We start from the raw sequence: 26904 nt of genomic DNA on the forward strand, positions 1-26904 counted from the left end.
AGATTCCAACGATTTTCTAAAGATTTTAAATATTTCGCAAAGATTAAAAATTTTACAAATATTATCGAATATTTTTAATATTTTACAAAGATTTTAAAGAATATCTAAAGATTTCACAAACACTTTAATGATTTTCCAAACATTTGAAAATTTTAAAAAATTTACCAAAAATATACCAAAAAAATATACTAAAATATATTTCATCAAGATTGCGGATAGATTTAAAATATTTCAGTGATTTTCTAAACATCTCACTCATTTCAAAAATATAATAAAATATTTATAAAACATTTGAAATATTTCGAAAAAATTTAGGATAGATTTAAAAGATTTCACGGACTTCAATAAAATATTTCAAATATTTCGCAAAATATTTTGGATAAACTTAAAAGATTTCGAATATTTCGCAAAGATTTTACAAAGATTTTAATAATTTTGCAAATATTATGGAATATTTTTTTAATATTTTAAATATTTTACAAAGATTTTAACGATTATCTAAAGATTTTACAAACACTTGAATGATTTCCCAAACATTTGACAAATTTCAAAAATATAACATATATTTTAAAACTATTTTTAATAATTTATAAAATATCGCAAATATTTCCCAAAGAATTCAACAATAAAACATTTAAAAAACAGATTATATAAAGATTTTAAAGATTTAAAATATTTCATATAGCTTTCGGATAGATTTAAAATGTTTTAGCGATTTTCCAAAGATTTCAATCATTTGAAAAATATAATCAAATTATTTAAATATTTTGCAAAAATTTCAGGTAGATTTGAAAGATGTCATGGACTTCAATAAAATATTTCAAATATTTCGCAAAGGATTTTGGATAAATTTAAAAGATTTCGAATAGATTTCAAAACTTCACAAAGGCATAAATGATTTTCCAAAGGTTCCAATAATTTTACTTTTTCAAAAAAGTTTTAAAAATTTCAAAAAGATTTCACAATGATTTTAACGATTTTTCGAAGATTAGAACATATTTTTCAAAGATTTAAACAATTTAAAAAAAATTCAAAAATATTTTTAATAACTTATAAAATATCGGAAATATTTCAAAAAGATTTCAACAGTCAAACATTAAAAAAAAAGATTTTAAAGATTAAAAATATTTCACAAAGATTTCGGATAGATTTGAAATATTTTAGTGATTTTCTTAAGATTTTCATAATTTTTAAAATATAGTCAAATATTCATAAAATATTTGAAATATTTCGCAAAAATTTCGGATGGATTTAAAAGATTTCATGGACTTCAATGATTTCTTAAAGATTTTACAAAAATTTCAAATATTTGGCAACCATTATAGCATGGAATATTGAAGTCAATATGACTCGGATGGACGGCATTTGTCGGGATCGGGAAATAATTTTAAAAACTGAATTCATCCATTTCGTTCTAGGCCAAGAGCTCGAGTTCTGTGCTCCAGCAAACAGTCGCATTTGGCACACTTATTAAACTAAAGGGGAGATGCCAAAACGGAAATGGTGTTGATTCGACATTGCCCGGAAAGAGACTTGTTTGAATTTCATATTTAAAGTGGAATTTAGAGTGGATTCTTGAGAGAAAATTGGTGTTTTGTTATCATTTCGGAAGTATGGGTAAATAGGGATGCTTTCATGTCAATTATCAATGGGTTTGGTTTCTATTGAAAATTCTTTTGTGAGAAATAAATTTGAATGAAAAGTCTTTATGGATTTTTGAATATTAACTTTGGAATGTCAAGAAAAGAAGCGTGCATTTTTTTGTTTCTATGAAAGATGAGAGTACTCCCTAATTTTTCAAGAGCTTCCTCTTTTGATCAGAGAATTTATATTCTTTTGATTCATATTTTGAAACCAGAAATAATCAGTGGCGTGCAAAATTATGATAATTTAAACTTCAATTAGTTAAGCTAAGCTTTAACCTTATGTTCATACAATGTCAAAAATTCTTTGAAATAAAATTGTTTAAATACGTGACATTTAAGTTATCTTGAAAAATTAAAATAGCTCAATTTCGTTTACCATTTCAAGAAATGTAACTCTTGAAAAAATTAAGAATGTGGCCAAACCTGAACAATTGTTCCATCAGATTAAAAAATTAAGAATATTGTTAAAAAGGTTTCCAGATAGCTAATAATTTTTGGAATTTAAATAATGTAACGTCGTATATCTAGCCTTATAAGCAATATTAAATTTTATACTGCACAAAAAGTTAACAGGACTAAACGATAAATTTTTAAAAAATATATAGCAATCATTCATTTCTACTTCAAAATTCCAAATTCCAAATTGTAATTTTTTTACTTCTTTTCACTCCTACTTTATCAGCCTTTTTAACTTTTATTTAAACTAAAATTTCTAAATATTTTAAATAAATGCTAATGCTAGCCATAATAAGATATTCTCTAGTATAAATTTTATGTGCAGAAAAAATAAGCAATAATAATTCGAAAATATTTTTAAAGTTTATTTAATTACCTTTTTATATTTTTTAGTAATTTTTTTTTTAATATACGTTAAATTATTTCAAAGCTTACAGACATTCATTTTAGACCAACAACATTTTTTCAGTATACATAATGCCTAGAGGAACATTAAAAGCCAAACAGAATGAGAATTCTAGAATAAATTTTTTTTTTTAACTGCAATGGTTGTTTTTGCAAAATTCGAAAAACGTCACTTTTATTAAATATAAATATTATGTTTCAAAAGGTATAAGGATTAAAAGGTTAAAAGGATGTTTTCACTATTCTTTGAATAATAATTCCAGCAACAAAAACTATTTTTTTTAACTCAGGAGAATTATTTTTTTCCTAAACATCGCTACTTTCAAACAATTTTTTTTTTGTAAAATCATTTGGTGAGTAAAAATTCTTTAAACCATTATTTTTGGAACTCCGAAAACCTTTTGACTTATGTATAATGTTTAAAAATTTGATTATTTTTTGCTTTTTGACAAGGGTTTTAATACAATCGTCGGAAATTTTCGACTACCTATTTTTCAAGAGTTATATTTTCCACATAGGTCAAAACACTATTTGAAAAAAATATTCTGGTTTTCTTTTTATCAGAATGGAATTTTTGCTCGATTTATTAAAAATTTATGATTTGAAAATAAAAATACCGATTTATGATTAAACTAGTTTTTTTAAATTTCCTAAAACCTTTACTCGGAACTTTTTTCTTTTGATGAGCAAGTGGGCCCCTATTTTTAAAAAATTAAAAAAAATTAAGATCATTATAAACGTTTTTTTTGCCGAAAATTCGACGTTTTAGAGTTTTTGAAATTTTTATTTATACACATAAAATTATGCCATATTGTACAATACCGGAAATTCTTCATCAGGGTGTCATGTGACCTTACATTTTTTTTCATGAAAATATTTTTAAGGTCGGTATTATTAACATTCTTAAAGTCTCAATTTTATCGTAAAGTACAGATTAAAAATTAAAATTCGTACCTAACAAAATAAAATAATTATGGTATTGCAAATAAATTTAAGAAAAAAGAAAAAAATTCAACCTGATAACTGACATATAACGAAGTTTTTACATTAATTAGCTGTTATACATAATTTTTTTGAAATTTCGAAAAAGAAAATTGGTGAAAATTTTGAAGGATTTCAAGAAAATTAAAAAAATTTCTTAAGATTTCTGAGAAAATTTTTAATGATTTTTCATTTTGAAACACAAATTTTATAAGATGATTGAGAAATTCGTTTAATTTCCTAAAAAATTTTAATCGAATATATTTAAAAGTTTTTAAAACAACATTTTTAAATCTTGCAATGTTTAAAAATATGTTCAAATTTAAAAAGAGGTCACTATTTTTAAAATGTAGGTTTTTGAATGTTTGAAATAAAACATTCAAAAGATTTTTTACGAATTTTGAAAGATTCCAAGAGAATAAAAAACTTTTCTTAAAATTCCTGGGAAATTTTGTAATGATTAGTCTTGAAATTAATTTTAAAAGATTAAATTGAAATTCTATCACACATTTCAAAAGATTTCGAAAATAATTGTTGAAGAAGAATCCGGAAAGCTTTAAGGAAATTTTTTCAATTTCTAAAGATCTTTTTTTAAAATATTCAAAGAAAATTCGAATCTTTCAAAAAATAATTTGAGAAAATTTCGAAAATAAATTAAAATTGGAAAAGATTTTAAAAAATCTGAACCAATATGTAGATATTTTATAATTATGAAATAGAAGCTTTTTAAGGAACCGTTTAAAAAGATTATTTAAAATTTTAAACAATTTCTAGCTTTCAAAACATATTTGGAAACTTTAAAAGATTTTCGAAAATTTTTAAAATCTGTTTTTTTTCAAACTTCGACAAGTCCTAAATATATTTTAAACTGAGTAGAATTTTTCAGAAAATTTTGAAAAATCCTCTATAATAAAAAACTTTTTAAAAAATGTTTCGGATTCTTTTCTGACATACCTGAAATGTGCAAAAATACTTTTGAATTTTCTCAAAAATCCTAGGAGAATTATACTTTAATAAACTTGAAAACAAATATTATAATTTGGTTCAAAATTTTTGTTTTTCTTGCCTGACAATCCTTTTTTTATTGACAATTCGTATTGGTATCAGTTTTTACTTGAATTCAACTAGTGTTTATTAAAAATTAAATTCTTATTTATGGAAAATAAAATATTACGTTTTTTCCAAAGTCATGTTTTTTTGTTGAAAATTGATCTATTTGGATGAAATCGAACTTCTTCGTTGAGAGTTTCATTTGACATATCTAAAATCTTCAAAAATCTTTTCGAATTTTCTCAAGATTCTTTGGAAAATGATGCTGATTTTACGTTAAAAATAAATAAACAAATAAATTAGAATTGTTTTTTTTAATTTATGTTCAAACATTATTTTTTTTAGAAAATGCCTGGTTTTCTGAAAAAGTTAATAAAGAAGTACTTGTTATTAACTTTTTGTGAATCAAAATTTAGTCGCTTTTTAAGGAATATTCAAGGAATAATGTGCGCGTAATAAATTACAATATTTACCCCCCAACCCCCTTTATTGTGCCCGGAAAATGTACCCAAAATTTAAAATAGCAGTTTTATATAAAATTCATGCTAAAGACGGTGTTTTTAATAACTTTAATTAATTTTATTTGATGAGAGATATTTACAAGTATTTCCAAATAGATTTTAAATTGTTTGAACAATTTTTTTCAGTAAATTTTGAACAGTTACTATTTTTCAAAATAAATGATATAGTTAATGAATCTAAACATTACTATTTTTGTATAAAATATTTTTTAATATCGAATTAATTAATAAAAAAGTTAATGAACGTTTGAGTTGATATTTATGAGAAAAACCGCTTGCAATTATTTAAACTATTAAAATCACTTGCTCCTATTCATAGCAATGATTTCAACGCAATCGATCTGGAAAAAAAACGATCCATAACGTGAACGAAAAAAAAAAGTTAAATATAATCATTATTTATAAAGAATTAGGCGATAAGTTGTGAGATAAAAAACACTAAATAAGTAAATAATAAGCGAAATAGTATAGGAGATTCGAAAAAACTAAAATTTAACATTTTTTTAATAATGGCCAAATATCGTTAACAAAAATATTACTTTCAACATTTGTTAATTGTGCAATTAGTTCCAGAAAATAAAAACTTGTCATGATTCACAGGAGGAAAAATTGTTTAAAAAATTTAAATTGTTGTACATTGTATGAATTTTTTTAGCTGTATAATTTATTTAAGAAAATAGTAATATTTCAAGATTTATAGTGGGAAAAATTATTCAAAAAATGTCCTCTTTCCCCCCTTTCCCCTTAAATTTGAAAGATCCTCTAAAACACATAAAAACGAAAAATTTCACCCAATATTTCACCAAAAGTTTTTAACAATTTTCTACCAAATATTTTTAAAACGATTTATATGATAATTTTGTATATTTAAAAGACATTAGGCGATAAGTTGTGAGATAAAAAACACTTAATAAGTAAATAATAAGCGAAATGGTATAGGAGATTTGAAAAAACTAGAATTTAAAGTTTTTTTAATAATGGCCAAATATCGTTAACAAAAATATTACTTTCAACATTTGTGAATGGTGCAATTAGTTCCAGAAAATAAAAACTTGTCATGATTCACAGGAGGAAAAATTGTTTAAAAAATTAAAATGGTTGTACATTGTTTGAGTTTTTTTAGCTGCATAATTTATTTAAGAAAATAGTAATATTTCAAGATTTATAGTGGGAAAAATTATTCAAAAAAAGTCCTCTTTCCCCCCTTTCCCCTTAAATTTGAAAGATCCTCTAAAACACATAAAATCGAAAAATTTCACCCAATATTTCACCAAAAGTTTTTAATAATTTTCTACCAAATATTTTTAAAACGATTTATATGATAATTTTGTATATTTAAAAGACATTGGAGATTCAATGGAGAAACTGAAACCGAACAATAAATTCAATTCGTAGTTTCAAATCAAAAATATTTTGATAGCGGCCAAAGTGAAGTAAATTTCACGATTGACAGGCAAAAAATTGTTTACAGAAATAATAATTGTTTATGCAATTTAAAATTAGTTATGAAATATTAAAAAAACTGTAATTTTTTTAGTGGAAATTATTCGATGCATATTCCTTGAGAGGCAATTAAACTTTAATTTACAATAAGTTAAAAATAAGTAGTTCTTTTTTCTATTGTTTTAAACAAGCTTTTCCAATTTAAAATACCATGTTAATTTTAAAAGTCGAGGGCTACGGATTAATATTGATCAATTCAAAAAAAAGTTAAATTCTTTTTCCGGCAAACGAAATTATTGGGTTGATCGATCACCAAAAATCGTATGTCATATTTTCACAGCTACTAATTTGGACTATCCTATATACAAGAATTTGATGAATTTTTTAATTTAAAAAAACTTGAATTTTCCTTCTCAATTTCAACTTTATCATAAAATCCTGGATTCAAAGGTACTAATTTCCACCTTACATAATTTTTTAAATAAAAGAACAACAGTATATTGTTACATGGCACCCTGATAAATAATTCCCTGCATTCTAGCGGATGGAATGGTTAAAATTTTAGAAATAAAAATTTAAAAGCTTTAAAAATTCAACTTTTCAACATAAAAACCTCCATAAGGACCTCTAAATATGTTTTTACTCTGGCGAAAAACGGTATCAGTTGGTCACAAAAAAAAAAATAAATTTCCGAGTCTAGGGCTTTTTTATTAAAGAAAATATTTTATTGACTCAACAAATTTCTTTTGTTGAATCAATCAAACACTTCAGAAAAAAAATGGTTGAAAACAACCAAAAAATTTAGTTGTGCCAGCCAAATATTTTACTTTTTTTGAACTCAGACAATTTTTTGAATCAAAAAAACATTTGTTTGAGCCTATATTAAAGATAGGATTTGTTTGATTCAAATCAAATTTCTTTGAGTTAACCAATGGTGTTTTTGATTCAAATATATTTTATTTGAGTCAAACAAATATTTGTTTGAAAAACCATCGTCTGCTATGTAGTTAACGGCAGTGCGAAGAACATTGAACTATGAATGAGATCGATCTAGAAATCAGGACAAAAGATTTTTAAAAATAATGCAATTATTCCAATTTTATTTCGAAAATAATTTCAGCTATTGCGGACGAATCAAAATATATTTTTGGTGACTGAAAATAAAGCATTTGACACCTAGCCGAAACGTCGCCATATTCACTGTGATATTAAACACAGAGGAATGTTAAACAATATTTAATTTTTATCAAAAGATTTATTTTTAGAAAAATAGTTGAATTTTCAACCAAGAAAGCTTTTAGTTAAATTCTTAATATCAAAGTGTGATGTTTTAATAAAAAAGTATATTTGAAACCAAATAGTTGAATTTTATTTAAAAAATTGATGAATTATCAAACTAAAAAGCCGAAATTCCACAAGATACGTTGAATTTTCAATGAAAAATATTAATTTTCCACAAAGAAGCTAAATTTAAATCAAGCAATTGAATTCTACAAAAAAAAAAATAAATATCCAACAAAACAATTCAATTTTGAGTAAAAAAGATGACTTTTTGACCAAAAAAGATGAATGCTCAATCTAAAAGGACGATTTCTCTATTCTTAACAGTTTAATTTTTGACGAAAAGATCATTTTTTAACAAAATAGTCGAAATTTTAACTTACAAGGATTAATTTTCGATAAAAAATGTCATTAAAAAATAGTAAAAATGTCTGCCACAACCAAAAATAATTTCCTATTCTAAAGGGCGAATTTGTGACGAAAAAACGTGATTTTTTGAGAAAATATTTAAGCTTTGATTTTTTTAAAGATGAAGTTGCAACCAAATGTTCGAATTTTTTGACCGAAAATAATAAACTTTGAACAAAAGCCAAACAGTTTAATTTTTAATCCAAAAAAGGTTCATCTTTTTCGCAGACAGTTCAATTTGCATAAAAAAGTTAATTTTTAAATAAGAAAGATGACTGACCAAAAAAGATAAATTTTTGATCCAAAAGGGCGAATCATCTATTCAAAGCAGTTTAATTTTCGACGAAAAAGATAAATTGAAAAAAAAGTTGTATTTGTAACTTACAAAGTTGAGTTTTCCACGAAAGGTTTGAATTTTTAAACAAAAAAAGGTTAGAGTTTAACCAAAATAAAAATAGTTGAACTTTGAAGCTAAAAAGACTACTCTTTTTCAGAGAGTTGAATTATCAGCAAAAAAATTAATTTCTAAATAAGAAAGATGAATTTTCAATCCAAAAGAAAGAACTTTTTCAATCACGTTAAATATTGATAAAAAAAACTTTTTAACAAAATAGTATAACTTTTAACTCGAAAAGATGAAATTTCGACAAAAATTTCATTATTAAATAGGAAAGATGTATTTGCTACAAAAAAGGTGAATTTTCATTTTTAAATGAAGGGGATGACTTTCTTACTAAATAAGATGAATTTTAAAACAAAAATGACGAATTTTCTATTCAAAGCTGTTTAATTTCCAACCAAAAGATGAATTTTAACAAAAAGTTTATTTTTAAATAAGAAATGTGAATTTTCAATCCAAAATTTTAAAAATGCATTATTATAATTATTTGAAAGGAGTTAATCATCTAAAAGTTATAATTGGATCCAACTGTATCAGATCACAAATATCGAGACAAATAGTGCGGACGATACTGCAAACGAAACAGAACAAAGATCCGGACGAATAGGGATTTCCGTCATGACATTTTATTCATGAAACTATTTTTTAAACTAAAATTTGGGATATAATTTTATATTGGAATTGACTCTTAATTTTTAATATTTAAACTCAATTTTATTATAAAATAAATTAAAGATACAACTTGTTTAACGCATTAAAAATCCTATTAATGTTTCAAGCTTAAAATTAATTCTATTCCTATTTTTCGTTTTGCTCGAAAACATAAGATAGTTTTTGTGTCAAGTTCTTTATTTTCATTTGCGAAAAATAAAAATAAATTCGTTTCCTGTAAGTATAATTATTTTAAAAATATTAATTAAGTAGGCAAAAAATGGTTTTAAACCTAGCGTCCTAATTTATAGCTCGAGTTCACTCACATTTTGTCGGTTTCTTATTGATGCCATGAACGTAACAGAGGACAGCTTTTATACCATCCTGTAAATCTTTCGCTAAATGGCATGTAAACTTTAAGTGTAAAATTTAACTTTAGTTTTTTCTGGGACTTAAACATTTCTCTGAAAAAAAATTTTCTTAATCCAACCAAATTATTTTCTGCGTGTAAAGAAAAGGGATTTCATGATGCATCCTAATACATCATGGATAATGTAATTGGTAAAGAAATAAATATACTTACCATTTTCTGCAACAACTTCCGTTGGTGCAGAAGAAGTGGTCGACTCAGTGAAGAAAGTGCCAATTTTCCTCCCATCCATGATGCACTTAATGGCCTTTTCTTGAGTTCCATTGCAAATAACAACGGAAACACCCCTGTCCAAGGCCCAGAGTGCAGCATTGACTTTAGAATCCATTCCACCAGTGCCAACTTTTGATTTCTGGCCAAACTTGATAGCCCCCCTCAGGTCGGATGTGAACGTGTGCAGCATCCTGGCTCCATCTTGCCAGGGCGGAAGATTATAAATGCCATCCACATCGCTCATGAGAATGAGCAGGTCTGCCTGGACTTCCGCTGCGAGCATTGCTGCCAGAGAGTCGTTGTCTTTGATGGAAATTCCCCTTCGACCTCCACCGCCAGAAACTTCCTCATCGGCTTGGGGTGGTGGTGAAACCGCATCGTTGGTGTTAATTATCGGGACAATGTTCAAGCTGATTAGTTCACTCAATGTGCTGAAAAGGTTCTTTCTCGTCTCGTCATTATAAAAATCTGGCTTAGTCACCAGAACCTGGGCTAATTTCACCCCGTATTGAGCAAACATGGCATCGTAGAGGGACATCAGCCCCGACTGACCAACGGCTGCAGCTGCCCTAGGTTCCAAAAGATTTCCTGTAGAAGCGGAATTATTCAACATATGTGCAAAACAAGTGATTATGCAGTAGTTACCTATTTGCTAGGGGCGTCAATAAAGTTTTTCGAACATTCTTCGGAATACCCACGATCATCTCTATATCTAAAGGACCACGAAAACAAAAACAACAAAAGAATAGGAAAATAAGAGATTCTTGTAGTATTCAAATTTTTAGGGTTTCGTACGGTCCTTATATTCTCTTGCCAATTTCTGTACACTGACAATTTTTTGAGCAAGCAGCTGTCTTCTTAATGGCAACGCAGCGCCACCACGAAGCTTGGTGCAGTGGCCAGATCACATTTAAGTAAGCTATAGTACCAAACTTGCGAGCAGATCCTTTCGCGTGTGTTGGGAACGCAGCAAGTCCCACAAAAGAGAATGAAATGGCCCCACCAGTATAAACTATATGTATAACTCCGCACGAAACTCGGCGTGAGGATTCCGTGCTCCCGCCTAAAGGGAGCGTTACTGTACCAATATTGTTGGGACTACAGCCGTTCCAATGTGGGAGCACAGCGTTCCCAATATGAGAAAGGATATGTACCAAGTTGCAAGCGAGCAGCGCGCGACGCATTTGGTGTTCCAGCTCCACCGCGTGGGCGAGCAGCTCGCCCAAAAAAATTTCAGTGTATGTTTCAGGGAATTTTCAAGTCAGTGAAAGCTTGGGATTTTGCAGAAAAAATAGCAAAAGTCAGAGAATTTCTGTAAGAAGCACTTTAGGTAATTTTCTACAATAATCTTGACTGCCATACAGTCTTTTTTATTCTCTTTTATTTTTTAAGTTACTTTTTAGTAACTGTTTTAAGATAATGTCACTATAATGACTTTTTTAAATGAAAAGATCACGTTAGTCAATTTTCTTTGAATAAAGTAACTAATGAGTTCAGAAATATTTAACGTCCAATAATCAGATTAATGTGCTGAATTCCTAAAAATAAAAGTAAGAATCGAAGCACCCATTTTGGAGAATCCCCATAAAATGTTCCTGTTGCCATTTGAAAAAAGATAATAATTTTTGTCTACAAAAGAAAAGAAAAAATTTCCTTTTTGTACAAAAAGAAAAAAGAGAAAAGAAAAATGAGAAAACAACCAACCAAATCCCCTTCTTTCTCTTTTTTATTTCTTTCGACTTTTTTATGTTCATTGTTATCATATCACAATAAACCCAGGAATAAAATAATAGAATATTATTAAATATAACATTCATAAATATATTATAGAATTATAGAATATTATTAAATATATAAATAAAAATTCTATATTTTTAGATTCTCGAGGGTCAGGAAAAGAGAATCGTGGTTTTGTTACTCTTCCAGCCTGCTCGGGCATTTTTTTATTTTTTTGGTGATTATTTTTTTCAAATATTTTTTATTCCGATTTGATAATAATAAAAATAAAAAAGACGAAACCAAAAAAAAAGAGAAGGAAGGAGATTTGATTTTTTGTCTTTTAATTTGGCTTTCTTCTTTCTTATTTTTGTCAAAAAAATTTTTTTTTCTTTGGTAAGGAAAAATGGTTATATTTTTTAAAATTGCAATAGAAACATTTTATGGCAGTTGTCCAAATTTGGTCGTTGAATTCTTGGTTTTATTGTCAGGAATTCTACACATTAGGAACTATTAAAAGTACGCCTAGACCTATTTCTGAATTTTCTTGAATCCTTTAAAAATATTTTAGATTTTTTAAATGATTTTAAAAATGGTTGGGTATTTTTAAGAATTCCAAGAAAATTTCAAGAGCTTTAAAAAGTTTCGAAGGATTTTTAATATTTCGAGATATTTTAAAAAATTCTAAGAATTTTTTATTGGATTTCATCAATTTAAAAGGAACCCAAAGGGATTTAAAGATATTGGAGGCTATTTTTAAAAATTGCCAGGAATTTTCAAGAGCTTTAAAAACTTTTAAAGATCTTGAAATTTTGTCACAGATTATAAATATTTTAGTATATTTCAAAAGATTCCAAAGAATATTGAATATATTTCAATAACTTGAAGGGATTCCAAAGGATTTGAAAGATTTTAGGCTATCTTCAAAAATTTCAAGGAATTTTATTTTCAAGTGCTTTAAAAAGTTTTGAGGGGTTTCAAGGAATTTTAAATATTTAAGAACATTTTTCTAAAGTTTTAAGGGATTTCATAAGATTTCTAAAAAATATTATTAAATTTCACGTAATTTCATGGGATTTTATAATGTTTTAGGATATTTTAAAATATTCGAAGAAATTTTAATTTTAGGTGATTCCAAAGGTTTTCGTATATTTTAAAATATTTCAAGAAAATTTGAATACATTTCAATAATTTAAAGCTATTCTGCAGGATTTGAAAGATTTCCAAAGATTTTAAATATTTCAGGATATTTTTAGAGTTTTCAAGGAATTTTATAAGATTTCTGGAGAATATGATCAGATTTCAGTAATGTCGAAGAGCTTTAGGAAATTTGAAAGGATTTGCAAAAATTAAAATAATATAGCGCCTTTAAAATGATTTCAAGGAATTTTAAATTCATTTGAATAATTTGAAGGGATTTTGAAGAATTCTAAAGATTTTGTGGTACTTTTGAAAACAACAAGGAATTGTCAAGAGCTTTAACATTTTTTAATGTTTTTCAAAAGATTTTACTGGTTTGAAAAGATATTTAAATATTTATAGTGGATTTCAATAATTTAAAGTGATTTCAAAGGATTTGAAATATCTTATGATATTTTCAAAGATTCCAAATCAGTGTCAAAATATTTAAAAAATTTCAAGGATTTCCAAAGAATTTAAAATGTTTGAGGATATTTAAAAGTTTCGTAAGGATTTTATAATATTTCTAGGTATTTAAATAATTATAAAGGATTTAAAAACTATCAAGATATTTTAATAGACTTTTGAAGATTTAAACGAATTTTTATGGAATTGTAAAAAAATTCTAAAATTTGAAAATTTACAGGACCTTTAAGGTTTCAAAATGTTTTACAACATTCCGATGGATTTTCTAATATTTCTTACTTACGTTTCCTTCGGGGATCGCTCAAATTATAGCTCTTGGCATATATAATTTAGATTACATACTAAAATTTGTTATGTTTGATATTTCTTTTAGTCCGATTGTTTTCAAAGATCACTAAAATATTCTAAACTTATAAAAAAAAACTTTTGTTTTTTGGCAATATTTTATATGATTTACAAGAAAAGTTGAAAATTATATTTTTAGGAAAAAATAATTCCTGTGGCCTGAAAAAAGGTTGGTTTCACCTTCTAGCAAATAATTTTATTTTTACATACTTTTTCTGGGATAAATACTTGTTAAGTTCTGAACTAAAATCTCCGTAACTTATTCATACTATTGACAATTTTCGCAGATTATTTTTTATTACGCGACATTTTAAGTAAATAAAGTTTTGATAGAATAAAGAGAGTTGAGCGCAGTGAGTGGATAAATGTAATTTTATTGTTTGATTTGAAGCCGTATTTTAAAACGCATTGAAATATGAAATAATTTCATTCCATGAATGTTAAAATCTCTTTCATATTCTGTGTTGCACGTTGAGTGACAAAATTTATGGAAAAATAGAGCTCCAAACAATGAATTCATTACAGTATAAAACTCGCTTGTTAAAGCTTTTCAATATATAACTTGATATATGGGTGCTGAAAGCCGATATTATGCAAAATTGATTTTTAAAGGCAAACAAAATTCATTTATTTTGCTTTGAGAACTGATCAATAAAGGCGAAAAATAAATATATTCTCAGGGATAAGAGTCCGTCCTCTTTCCCCCTTTTCCCCTTAAATTTGACAGATCCTCTAAAACACATAAAATCGAAAAATTTTACCCAATATTTTACCAAAAGTTTTAAACAATTTTCTACCAAATATTTTTAAAGCGATTTATATCGTAATTTTGTATATTTAAAAGACATTGCAGATTCAATGGAGAAACTGAAACCGTACAATAAATTCAATTCGTAGTTTCAAATCAAAAATATTTTGATAGAGGCCAAAATGCTTAAAGAACAGGGTAAATAAAGAAATTTTTACGAAACATGGAAATGAATTCTTTTTAAATTAAAAGACTTGAAATTACTAATATTAAGATTGAAAATATTTCTGTTTCATAAAATAGACGAATTTTTAACCAAAAAGATGAGTTTTTGAGCAAAAAGATTAATTCTCACTAAAAAGACCAATTTTCAGCTTGTAACCAAATAATGGAATAATTAACAAAAAATTAACATTTTCAACTCGAAATAATATATTTATATCCACGTCATTGAATTGACAAGACAAACAGATGAATGTTTTCTAAAACATTCAAATTTTAAATTCAAACCATCAAATTTCCAACAAATTAGTTAAAATTTTTTAAATAAGATAAATTTTAAAACTAAGAGTCGATTATTTAAACAAAATAGTACATTTTTTACGAAAGAAATTAATTTCCAACTATGATGATAAATTTTATTTTTGATGTTAAGCTTTTTGAACACGTAAATGTATTAAAAATTTTTATTTTTATTTTTTTGCCTACTGGTCTGGGATTAATTTTTTTAAATAATAGGTTTTAAAATTTCGAAAAAAATGCTCTCTAGCTCCGCTGGGATTCGAGCACAAGTATTTCAGATTGACAGCCTGATGCTCTAACTCACTGAGCTACGGAGAAACAAGCATATTTTTTAGAGCATCAGACCGACAATCTGAAAGACCTGGGTTCAAATCACAGCGGAGCTAGAGAGCAGTTTTTTCATATTTTTAAAAATCAATATTAAAAATACATATTGAATATAGACTGGTAGAAAAAATTAAAATAGAACTCATTAATACACTTTCTTGATCAAAAACCTTAGCAAAAAAAATGAAATAAAGACTTTAGCGTTTATAAAATTCAAATCTTACAAATCTAAGGAATGATATTGGAATTTAGCTGTCAGGAGGTGTGAAGAAAACGTTCTCGTTTCTCCGCAGCTTAGTGGGATAGAGTATCAAACCGGAGATCTGAAAGGCTTGGGCTCGAATCCCAGCGGAGCTATAGAAAGCATCTTTAATCTAAAAAATGAAGTTTTGACAAAGCAGTTTAATTTTCAACCAAAAATGATTTTTTGGTCAAAAAAGAAAAAAAATTAATAAATTGTTGAATTTTCAAGCTAAAGGGTTAATTTTTAACAAAGAAAGTTAATTCCCATTAAAGAAAACGAATTATTTCCAATTAAGTTAAATTTTTAACCCGAAAGTATGAATGATCAACAAATTAGTGCATTTTTCAACCATAAAGAAGAATTTTCTACAAAATAGTTTAATTTTTTTTAAGTTTAAGAAAAAGGTCAAGAATTTCAAAATGGGAGAAGGAAATTCAAACGAAGGGATGAAAATAATGACAGGATAAACAGAAATAGTATTAGGGTGCAGAAGCGAAAAAGAAGTTAGTCAAAGTGGGGAGAGAAATGAATAAGATGAGAAATGTAAAGAAAAGTAGATGGAAGTGAGACAGGAATTTAGAAAACAGAGAAAATAAAAAAAATTTTGAGAACAATATAGGAGAAAAAAGAAGTAGTCATCTGAGTTGTGCGATAAATAATAAAGGAGGAAAATAAAAATTTGTAGGAAGAGACGCAAAAGGCTAGGATAAAAGAAGAGGTTTGGAAGGTAGTAAAAAGAGAAAAGAGACAAATAAAAAAATAAAACAGGATATTGATACGGTGGAATGGAAAAAATATTTTATGAATTTGCTGGGAAGGTGATAGAAAGGAAAGTTACGAAAAAGGGAAAAGATGGTAAGGAAACAAATGAGAAAGTAATAAGGTAAGAAATAGTCAATGTTTTAGGAATAATAAAAGATGTGAAGGCACATATTATAAAATAGGATTTCAAATCCAGTCTGAAAATATGGGAGGAAACAACTAATGGAATGTTCATGGGGTAGAGAGACTAATAGATTGTGAAGAGGAGAGGCATGGCCAGAGATATGTAAAGAGGGGATAGACTCAAAATATAAAAATTTATTGTGTGAAATACGACATGGGAGGGTTTAATAGAAAAAGTATCGGAAGTTTTCAGAGAAGAAAAAAGCAAATTAAAGGTAGCAAAAGCAAGCAGGAGATAGTTTCTGGTCGGTGAGATGTGTAAGATAACGTTGTTGTTTGATTCCACTTTTATTTAATATTCTAATTTTAAACTTAGAAGAAAAAAAGATTTCAAGAATCTCATCCTATAAAGAGATAGAGAGAGGAGAAAGGGGTGGGAGATTTTAGAAAAGGTATGGGGGAGGTTCGATCGTCTAGAATGTGCCAAGTTATGTGATGAAGATTTTAGGAGAGGATCGATTAGGTAAGGAGTGGATGAAATAATTGCAGGGGACTACATGAGCAAATAAATATGACAGCATGGGAAGAATGTAGGAGATAAATGGAAGATAAAAGAAGGTGTCAAAAGAATATGGTAAATATTTTATGGGAGCATGAATTAGGCGAAGAGAGGATGTAAGAATTAGAGGTGTCTAGAGAAGCAAATAAACCTATGAACATGCATGGAAAGGGTGTAAGAGGAGTGGAATATAAAGAAAGGTTTCAAGAGAATGTGGTAAATATTTAAGGGGAGGATGGATTGGGTGAATAGTGGATAAAAGAATTGGAGGTGTGTAGAGGAGCAAATAAACATAAGAGCATTTATGCAAAGGATGTAAGAGAGGAATTTTAGGTAAAAAAAATGTTAGGAGAATGTGGTGAAGATTTTAGGGGAGGATGGATTGGGTGAAGAGTAGATGAAAACATTTGAGGGGGTAGATAAGCAAATAAACATATGAGCATGGATGGAAAAGATATAGGAGAGTAACTGAAGGTAAAGGAAGATGTAAAGAGAATGTGTTAAACATTTAAGGGCAGCATGGATTGGGTAAAGAGTGGATGAATGAATTTAAGGAGGCAAGAGGAGCAAATAAACATGGGAGCATACCTGGGAAGGATGTAGGAGAGGAATGGAGAGTGAAGGAAGGTGTCAAGAGAATGCGGTAATGATTTTAGTTAGGTCAATACGCTGCGGGCAGTTAACAACTACAATCAAAGTTGCAAATGTGTTTGCAATTTCCAATGTAGTAGCTAATGTACTTTTTAACTGCTTGCAGTGTTTAATCCACTTTCGAATATAAAATATATCGCTTTCCAACCACATATATGTGCAAAAAATGTGTTAGAAATTCTGGACTAAAAGAGCGCTTGTTCATAAAAGTCTGCTCTTTACTACAGCGTATAAAATACTGAATACAAAATCGCAGTTCACTTTTAGTGTTACTAAAATTTCTGAGTGCGGTATTGCGAGTAAAACGCTGAATTGCGAATAAGTATCCTTCATTTTATTTTATTATCGTGCGTGTTTTAATTAAAAACACTTGTACTAAGTGAATTATTGTTAAAAATTGCATTTTGCGTTTCAACATTTTCTGGTATTTCTAGTTTTGCTTCTTTGTGTAATATCTTCCGAATATTTATTAAATTTATATAAAAAATTCTTTCTCTTTTTTAATTTAATGTGTATTAAATATGCGTTAAATATGTATAAAAATGAATTTTCATTGTTCTCCACTTACAAGTTGCTAACTTTGAGAAAGATTTTCGAAACCAAGATTAATAAAATAAATATTCGGACAGCTAATTTTTAAAAGGAAGAAAAAAAAATTCTTTTATATAGATTTTTAGTTCATTGCACTTAAAAATTAAAAAATAGAAGAGAAATTAATTTTGAAAATTTACAATTGAAAGTAATGCAAGCCCTATTTTGTACAGTGTAAACTTATGTAATTTTGACGCTTTACATTTTTTTAAATTTCAATCTTTACAATTAAGTATAGTTTAATTTTCGATTTTCGAAATTTAAATATTGCAAAAAAGCATTGAAGATTATGTGATTCTCTATTGTCCACATTAAATATATATTGAAGAATTTTCAATTGCAAATATTCAAAAATAAAGAAATTTGCATTGTAAGTCTTCAAAATTGAAATTCATATTCCAATTAAATATTAGAAATATAATTTTAAGCTATAAACATTCCGAATTAATGAATGTTCAACTTTGAAACTTCAAAATACGTTTCAAATATAATTTTTGAAAATTGAATAATTTCAAATTCGATATTTTATAAACTTCAGAATTTCCAATTCTAGCTCCTAAAAATTGAAGATCTTTAAATTGTTCACTAGTCTTTAGAATTGAAGACTAAGAGTGTTTTATTCTCAAAATTTACAATTAAAAATTATGCACCCTGTAAGTTTTATAATTTTAAGTTCTGTGATTTTAATCATTTACATCTAAATTTTTTAAAATGTTGAAGGTTTAAAATTAATAACTCTTGCACAAATTTTTAGAATTTTTATTTACGCATCTCCAAAATTGTACATTTTTCAATTTTTGATCTTCAAAATTGTACTATTCTAAAAATAATTTAAGATTCGATCGTTCTCTTGAATAAGTTGAAAAATCTTCAATAATTTTAAAATTAATAATGGAAGAGTTTAACCGTTTAAATCTTTAAAATAAATTAATCGTCAATTGTCAATCTTACAACCCAAAGAATTTGAAATTGCAAATCGTTAAATCTTATTAATTTTCAATTGTAAGTCTTCAAAATTGAACTATTCCAAAAAAATTCAAGGTTGTTCCATTTTCTATTGTAAACATTACATATATTAATGAATCTTCAATAATTACTTTAGATAAAAATGAAAGAATTTTCCATATTGAATTTCAAAACTAAAACTAAATATCATAAATAAATTATGATAAATAAATTATAACTTTTTTAAATTGTGGAACATTGAATTATAAATCTTCATCATTGAAGAGATTTCAATTTTTTAAATTGACAATTAAAAATGATTTAAGTTTTACGTTTTACAATAAGAAAATCTGTAGTTTTGATCAATTACATTTAAAATTTTTAGCAATTTGGAAAATTTAGAGTGAAAAACTCTTGTCAAAAATAAAAAATTTTATTTATACAGCTTTAAAATTAAATAAATTTTAAATGTTTTAAATGCATATTTTTATTTCAATTTGGAAATTCTAAATCAAATTTGATTTTAGTGTAAATAATCAAATAAATAGTTTAAACTTGGCGAAACAAGAAAAAACGGCTATTAAAGAACTTAATCGAAATAAAGACATCATAATATTATCTACAGACACAGGCAACACAACAGTTATAATAAATATAAAAGACAATAACAAAAAAATGTAGTACCTTCTAACTGACCATACATTAAAAAAGCTTAAAAAAGATCTAACAAAAACAATAGTCAACAAAACAATATCTCAGTTAATACCTACCGATCCCATCTCTCCGAAACTTCACGGATTCCCAAAAATCCACGAAAACAGTTCACACAGATCGATCGTCAGTGCAATAAACTCACCATCTTACAAACGGAGAGACGTTAGGTAAAACCGTCGCGCTAGCGTTGAGAGAGTTGCTGCACTTCGATTTGGTGTGGCGTCTGCTCCAGATGCGGGGCACTGATTTCACGAAACTTGCAGAGATCATTCGCTCCGAAACATGTGTGCTATATTTTCCTAAACTGCGCAAGCGCGATACTGTGCCGCAAACGGTTCGGCCTGTTCGGGGTTATGGTTCTCATGAATCAGTGAAGCCGCTCTACTAAACAGAAGTAGCGCTGTTCACTGTGAGATTGGCGCGACAATTGTATCTGTTGGGCGAGCAACTTTACCAAACTTCTCTCCGAGTAACCTGGCACGTCTCCACACCAAAGAAATAAATCCTTTCGGAGGAAACTGTATCACGCACGTCTAAAATTCTTTTGACTTTATGAAAAAGATACAACAGATTGTCATTCAACCCCAAGACCTCCTAGTGAGTTTATATAATTATAATTAATCTTCTTTCAATAATCAATTCTACGAAAAAAACTTAAGGAGCAGCATTGGGATCTCCAATGTCACCTGTAATAGCCAACATCTTAATGAAACATCTAGAAACTAAATTCTTCAAACAATCTAAGCTTAAACCAGAATTTTAGTATCGTTAGGTTGACGACACTTTTGTCATCTGGAGATATGGACTAGATCAACTACAGAAGTTTCCCTATTTCATCAATCGATTGTATCCTAATATCCAGTTCACCATGGTAATTGAGCAAAACAGAAAATTGACTTTCTTGGACGTACTAGATATCAACATGCCTTCTTCCACCACCCATCTTAAAAACAATTGGTCATCAACGTCCTGGTATACAGAGCTGTCTCCATAACAGATAAGGGTAACTTAAAAAGGGAATGACAAAACTTTAAACAAATTCGAAGCCAGAACGATTTTAAAAACAAAATGATGAAGAAATAAGAAAATGCACTCAAAAAATTATTTCGATCCAACCTAGGAAAGAAAGAGTGACATAAAAACCATCCTACTCTATATCCAAGGTGTCACATAACAAATAGAAAGAATTCTCAACAAACACAACATCCAAATCCTCTTTTAACCATCGGTGAAAATAGAAAAACTAGCTGAGCATCATATCGAAACATGGCTTAAGTTTTTTTTACAAAACAACCATGATCGCAAAAACACACAATATTTTTCCAAGAAAGTATGGAGAAGAAAGACAAATCTTAAAAACACCCTAATGCACAGAAAATCGCCTATCCTCCATTTTACACTGAAATCAGTGTTCAAGGGAGTTGCAACAAATTTGAGCCGCACAGGTTCATTCCGAGAATCTAGGGGAAAAGCATAATTTAGACACTGTTTTTTCTCATCCAGAGCAACGTGAAGTGTCGTCTACAAACCGCCAGTCACCTGTCAAGATGATTTTGTCGGGTGTTAATTGGGTAAAATAGATGTTGATAAGCAGGTAAGTTATAATAATAATTACCTAACTTTTAAATGCCTTCCATTTACCAGTGACTATTCGCGTTTTTGAATAAAAATTCTACTTGGCGTGATATAATATCCAAATCTTAGGTGAGTCCAAACCTACATGATATTCAAGCCACCAAAGCCGAGATGTAAAAACTACGTCGTGACCGTCTGCATCTTAGTTGATGCCTATTCGTTCGAAGAAATTTCCTCTAGATTTTCTATATTCAAAAGAGTGAAGTTAGCTGGTGGTTGAAGTGAAAATACCTAACAGTATATGTAGATGGTCATGACTTTTTCTACACATCCCGGCTTTAGTTTAAATATCGGCGGCCATGACTAACCTAACATTTGGAAGTTGCATAAGGAAGTTATCGTTTTATTCTAAGTGACTAGTATACACTGTTAAATGAACTAAAGTTGAAAATTAGGCAAATATTATTTCAATTAGTTTCCTTATTAACAATTATTCAGTCTAATATCGCAATGCGAATAGTTGCTTTGACAGGCATTCAGGTTACTGACAGCGCGGTTCAGCACTCCACAACTCTCGGCATTGAGCTAAAATTCAGTCTCCAAATTATACTTTCCCCTAGATGCTCAGATGTACACCTACGTTCAGAGGAATAGATTTGAAACTTGAAAAGTGGTTCAAATCCTGATTGGGAGACCAATAAAATTTGAGCTGCAACAAATTTAACACCAGCGTTTTTCTGTGTAAGATCATTAGGGATAACGGATGTAATACGAAAACGATTTGGCTTTCCGTGCTCCCAAATTAAAAAAAAGAAAGACTTGATTGTCCAGCCAGGTGAGACCAGTCTCCACGGGGGGAGGAGGCGATCTGGACAATCCCAGGCATTCTAGAGAGTATATACAAGATCAACATGACCTGAAACCTCAGTATCAGGTTAGCCCTGCAGAAATCAACTGCATTGTTTACGAAACGTCGGCAAGATTTGTAGTTTTGCACACGAATGAAACCTGAAACACTTTTTTGTTATCAATAAATATTTTAGCTAAAAAAAGCATATTTAATAATACTTGCAAAAATGGATTTTCACAGAAGTGATCTTAACTTACTTGTGCCAAAAATCAAATCTCAGAAAAAATAGCTTTTCTAAGATTTAAAAAATCAAAATAATATGAACGATGATGTCATTTTAAATAGAAAACATTATTTTTAATAAATAAAATGTTAAAACTTACACACAAAAATTACTTATATAATGTTTTTGCAAAATAATTATTGATACTGATGGCTTATTTTTTTCGGGGAAAACATTCTCCATAATCGTATTACTTCCAACTTTGAACGGTAATTTTTCTATGCCTGAAATATTTCAAAAAATTTTTTATAACAAGAATTTATGAGATAAGCAACTGTATTTGAAGGTTATTTCTTTTTTAAAATTAGAAACAGTAGAGTTTTAGAGAAAATTTTTTCCAAAAAAATAAGTCATATATTAAGAAGCCACAAAAAAATTAATGACAAAAAATATTGCTAAAATAATAATTTTTTGTCAGTCTTAAACTTTTAACATTCTCCTTAGAGAAGGTATCATATTTGTGTAAAGTGTACCCCCCCCCCCACGGTTTTTTTAATTTTCGCGGTTTAAGACCTTCTGAACCCGAAAATTAGCGAAAATTTAAAAAGTGAGCACATTTTGACCATTTTTAGGACCACTTTTGATCAAGATTCAAACATTTTCTGTACAGATGTTCGCAGTACTCAAAAAGATAAACAATTTCTCCTTATGACTTTTTTGATGAACATAAAATAACCAGAGTTACAGCACTTGCAATATTAAAAAAAATGTAAATTTTAAGCCAAGTAACGCACAATATAAAAAAAGGCAGCACAAGAAAAATCTTGATTTTTGAAAGCCCAACAAGATTCTCATAACAAGTTTTTTTTAATTTTCTTGAAAAATCGACAATTCAAATTTTGGCAAACGTTGCTTCTCTATAAGAGATCGACGAATTTTTCACCAATAATTTTTGAATAGACTGCGTAGTATTTCTTTTAATCTCGCAAAATAACATCAAAAATAAAAAATAAAATTTTTGGAGAAACGACGCAAGAAACGAAGAAAAGATAAAGAAAAAAATTTTGTTCACCCAAAAAATCTACAAATTTATTACTAATTACTTTTAATAAGATGCATGGAGAAAACAATAGTTTGTTTTACAAAATTTCTTGATTAAATTATATCTACAAATTCGCTTGGAACCGCTTTTCTTTAGGACGCGTATTTTTGTTTAAATTTTAAAAATATCACTTAAAGTAAACAAATTAAATTGATGGAAAAAGACACTAGGTACAATAAATTGCTTATTAACAAAATGATTTTTTGGTTGCGATGGGCAGAATTGTAATAATACAAATCTATTGAAATGATACATTTTTCAGGGTAGCTAAGAATAAAAATTAATACAAAATAAAGTACAAATATCAAAGCAATAATGAAACATAAATTGTTTTAAATCACCAAAATACGCTGAATATTCCGTTTATTAAAACGATCTGTACTATATAATATAGATGTGTATATTATAATTTTCAAAATTAACAAAAATTTCCAAAATTCTGTATAAGTGATTGGCTTTGGCTCGCGGATGCGCACTCGTTATCGGCTTCGCGCAGGCGTACTGGCTAACGGATTGTATTTGCGCTTGTGCGCAAGACATGGAAAGTTCTATTTCTTCCCTTTGCTGCATTATAGTATACTATTATCACCTCGACAATTGAGAAAATCAGAAAAACAAAATGTTATCATTAAACATGTATGAAGGTTCCTTCATTGAGAAATCTAGCTGATGTGAGAAATTATGAGTTTAAAAATTATTGCCACACCACTTAATTGTTAATATTCTACAGGGTGTCACAGAAGTTCCGGGACGGCTGAATATCTCCGCATTTAAGATGAGTTTTTTAAGGTCAAATTTCTTTTTAAATCGAAACGCCCTTTTTTACGTCGGCAATAGATAGAGCGGGAAATTTGACGGCGCTTTATGAATCCTGGGGCTATCAAAGACTTTAGAGAAATGGTGACAAAAATCTGTAGCGACTGAGGAGAAGCAGACGATCCTGATCGTCGAATTGAATTTTGTCAAGCAACAATGAACAGAATCAATGGAAATACTCTTTTCTCTATAATAAAGCTTTTTAGATGAAGCTACTTTCACTTTAAAAGGTGAAGTTAACACCCGCTATTGTAGATATTGGTCCGATACAAATCCTGCTTGGACGTTAGAGAGTTACACAATATCCAAAAAAGGCAAATGTTTGGGCTGGCACAACAAAATTAAATTTGACTTCTATCTATTTGTGTTTCAATTAAAATGAATAATTAAAAATTTGAATTTGAAAAATTTTTTAAATAAAAAGTTGCTTCTAGTGAAAACTAGCCGGATCCAAAAAAGGCAAATGTTTGGGCTGGCACAACAAAATTAAATTTGACTTCTATCTATTTGTGTTTCAATTAAAATGAATAATTAAAAATTTGAATTTGAAAAATTTTTTAAATAAAAAGTTGCTTCTAGTGAAAACTAGAACTTAATTTAAAATGATGATTAACGAGATATCCTAGTTCAGTTAGAAAATTTGTATTTATTTAGGTTTTTTGAATTCTTTGTCTTCAATTTAATTCTGTTTAATTATTCTAAATGTTTGTACTTTTTTTCAAATTCTTTTATATTTTCTTCACTTTCTTAAAATCTTCTAAATTTCTCTGAATTCCTTAGAATTTAGGGAATTTTTTAATTCGTAGAATTCGGTGAATTCAGGGATTTTCATGAATTTCACGGATTCCATTTATTCAAAAATTCCATGATTTTCTCAAATTTCACTAATTGAAGGATTTTCTCACATCTAATTAAATTTCTCACATCTAATTAATGGAATTCCAAAAGATCCAGGAATTGTTGAGAAATGGGCCAGGTACCATACTTAAATTTCTCAAAGGATTATAGACCCTCTCCAAGCATTTTATATGCACAAAAATGAATTTTTAATAAATAAAAATTTTTTAGTCATAAAAGAACAAAAAATTACCTAAATTTTAGAACCCTGAGGTCAAGATTAATTTTCTGTACCAAAAGTAAACCTTCATCTAGACAATATTAATTTTCAGTCGAGAATGAATTTTTAATAAAACTGTTGAACTTTCAACCAAATAGATGATTTTTCAATTAAAAATATGAATTCACAGCAAAAAATTATTTCTGAACATAGTTGTTCCACAAAAGTTTGCAAACAAAATCATTAAATCATCAAGCAAAGAAGATAAATTATTAATCGAACAGTTGCATTTTTATTCACGAAAGATGAAAATTATACTGAAAATGATAAATTTTTTAATCAAAAAGACAAATCTTCTAAACAAAATTTTAATGTTTATCCAAAAATGATTTCAGCTTCATTTTTCCACATCAAGAAATGAATTTTAAACGAAAAGTAAATATTTTAAAAAGATACTTGACTTTTCAACACAAAAAGAAGAATTCCCAACAGCAAATTTTAATTTCCAGTCTAAAAGGATGACTTTTTGACAAAATTGTTAGATTTTCCACACAAAAATTGCATTGTTATTCAAGGAAGACGTAATTTTTACAAAAATAGATGAATCTTTTAATTAACATGACAAACATAAAAAAATAGTTGATTTTTTATCCAAACAACATTCAAATTGATTTTTCAACACGAAAATTCGAATTTTAAACAACAAGTAAATTTTTTACAAAATAGTTGAATTTTCAATAAAGCAGTTGAATTTTCAACAAAACAATGCTTTTTCATTAAAAAATGCACTTTCTAGTAAAATAGATGAATTTTTAAATTAAAAAAAAAATAATCGAATTTTGAATTTAAAAAATTTGACTTTTCAACACTAAAATATGAATTTCAAACAAAATGTAAATTTGCTCAGAAATAGTTTAATTTTCACCCAAAAAGTTCCATTGGTTTTTAAGAAAGATGCATCTTGTAATTAAATAAATGCAATTTTTAATTAATAACACAAATTTTTAGGAAAAAATAGTTGAATTTTTAATAAAAAAAGATTTGACTTTTAACACTAAAATATGAATTTTAAAAAGACAAATTTTAAAAAACAGTTGAATTTTCAACCCAAAAAAATTTCAGTTGAATTTTTAACACCAAAATAATAATTATAAACAAGCAGTACATTTTTTAAGAAAATGTTGAATTTGAAACTCTAAAGGACGAATTTTCAACCAAACAATTGAATTTCGAACCAAAAAGGATCACTTAATAAAAAGATTGTTTAAACTTTAAACAAATAATAAAATTGATAACTAAAAATATCATCTTCAGGATGAACCAAATGAAAAAAGTTTATATAAATACAAGGAAAATAAATTATTAACAACAACCGTTCATATTTTAAGACTAGAAGCTTAAACTTGGAACATTTTAAACCTAGAATCATTTAAAATGGAATGAAAGTTAGATGAACTAAAAGTTTTGGTTGAATCAAACAAAATTTTTCTTAGACCAGAAAAAATACTTTCTTGAAATAACTAAATCATTTTCTTGGATGAAGA

At 27.7% G+C, this 26904-nt stretch overlaps 1 protein-coding gene across 1 annotated transcript in view; it reads right to left on the reverse strand.

Moving 5' to 3' along the window:
• The window catches only part of LOC117175074 (delta-1-pyrroline-5-carboxylate synthase), a 150007-nt gene that overhangs the window by 24688 nt on the left and 98415 nt on the right, over positions 1 to 26904 (reverse strand). The window contains exon 3 of the mRNA XM_033364616.1: positions 9826 to 10473. Within this exon, the coding sequence (XP_033220507.1) occupies positions 9826 to 10473 (648 nt within the window). The remainder of the gene's footprint in view (positions 1 to 9825; positions 10474 to 26904) is intronic.

This window comes from Belonocnema kinseyi, chromosome 6 (genome assembly GCF_010883055.1).
Source record: "Belonocnema kinseyi isolate 2016_QV_RU_SX_M_011 chromosome 6, B_treatae_v1, whole genome shotgun sequence".
Lineage (NCBI taxonomy): Eukaryota > Metazoa > Arthropoda > Insecta > Hymenoptera > Cynipidae > Belonocnema > Belonocnema kinseyi.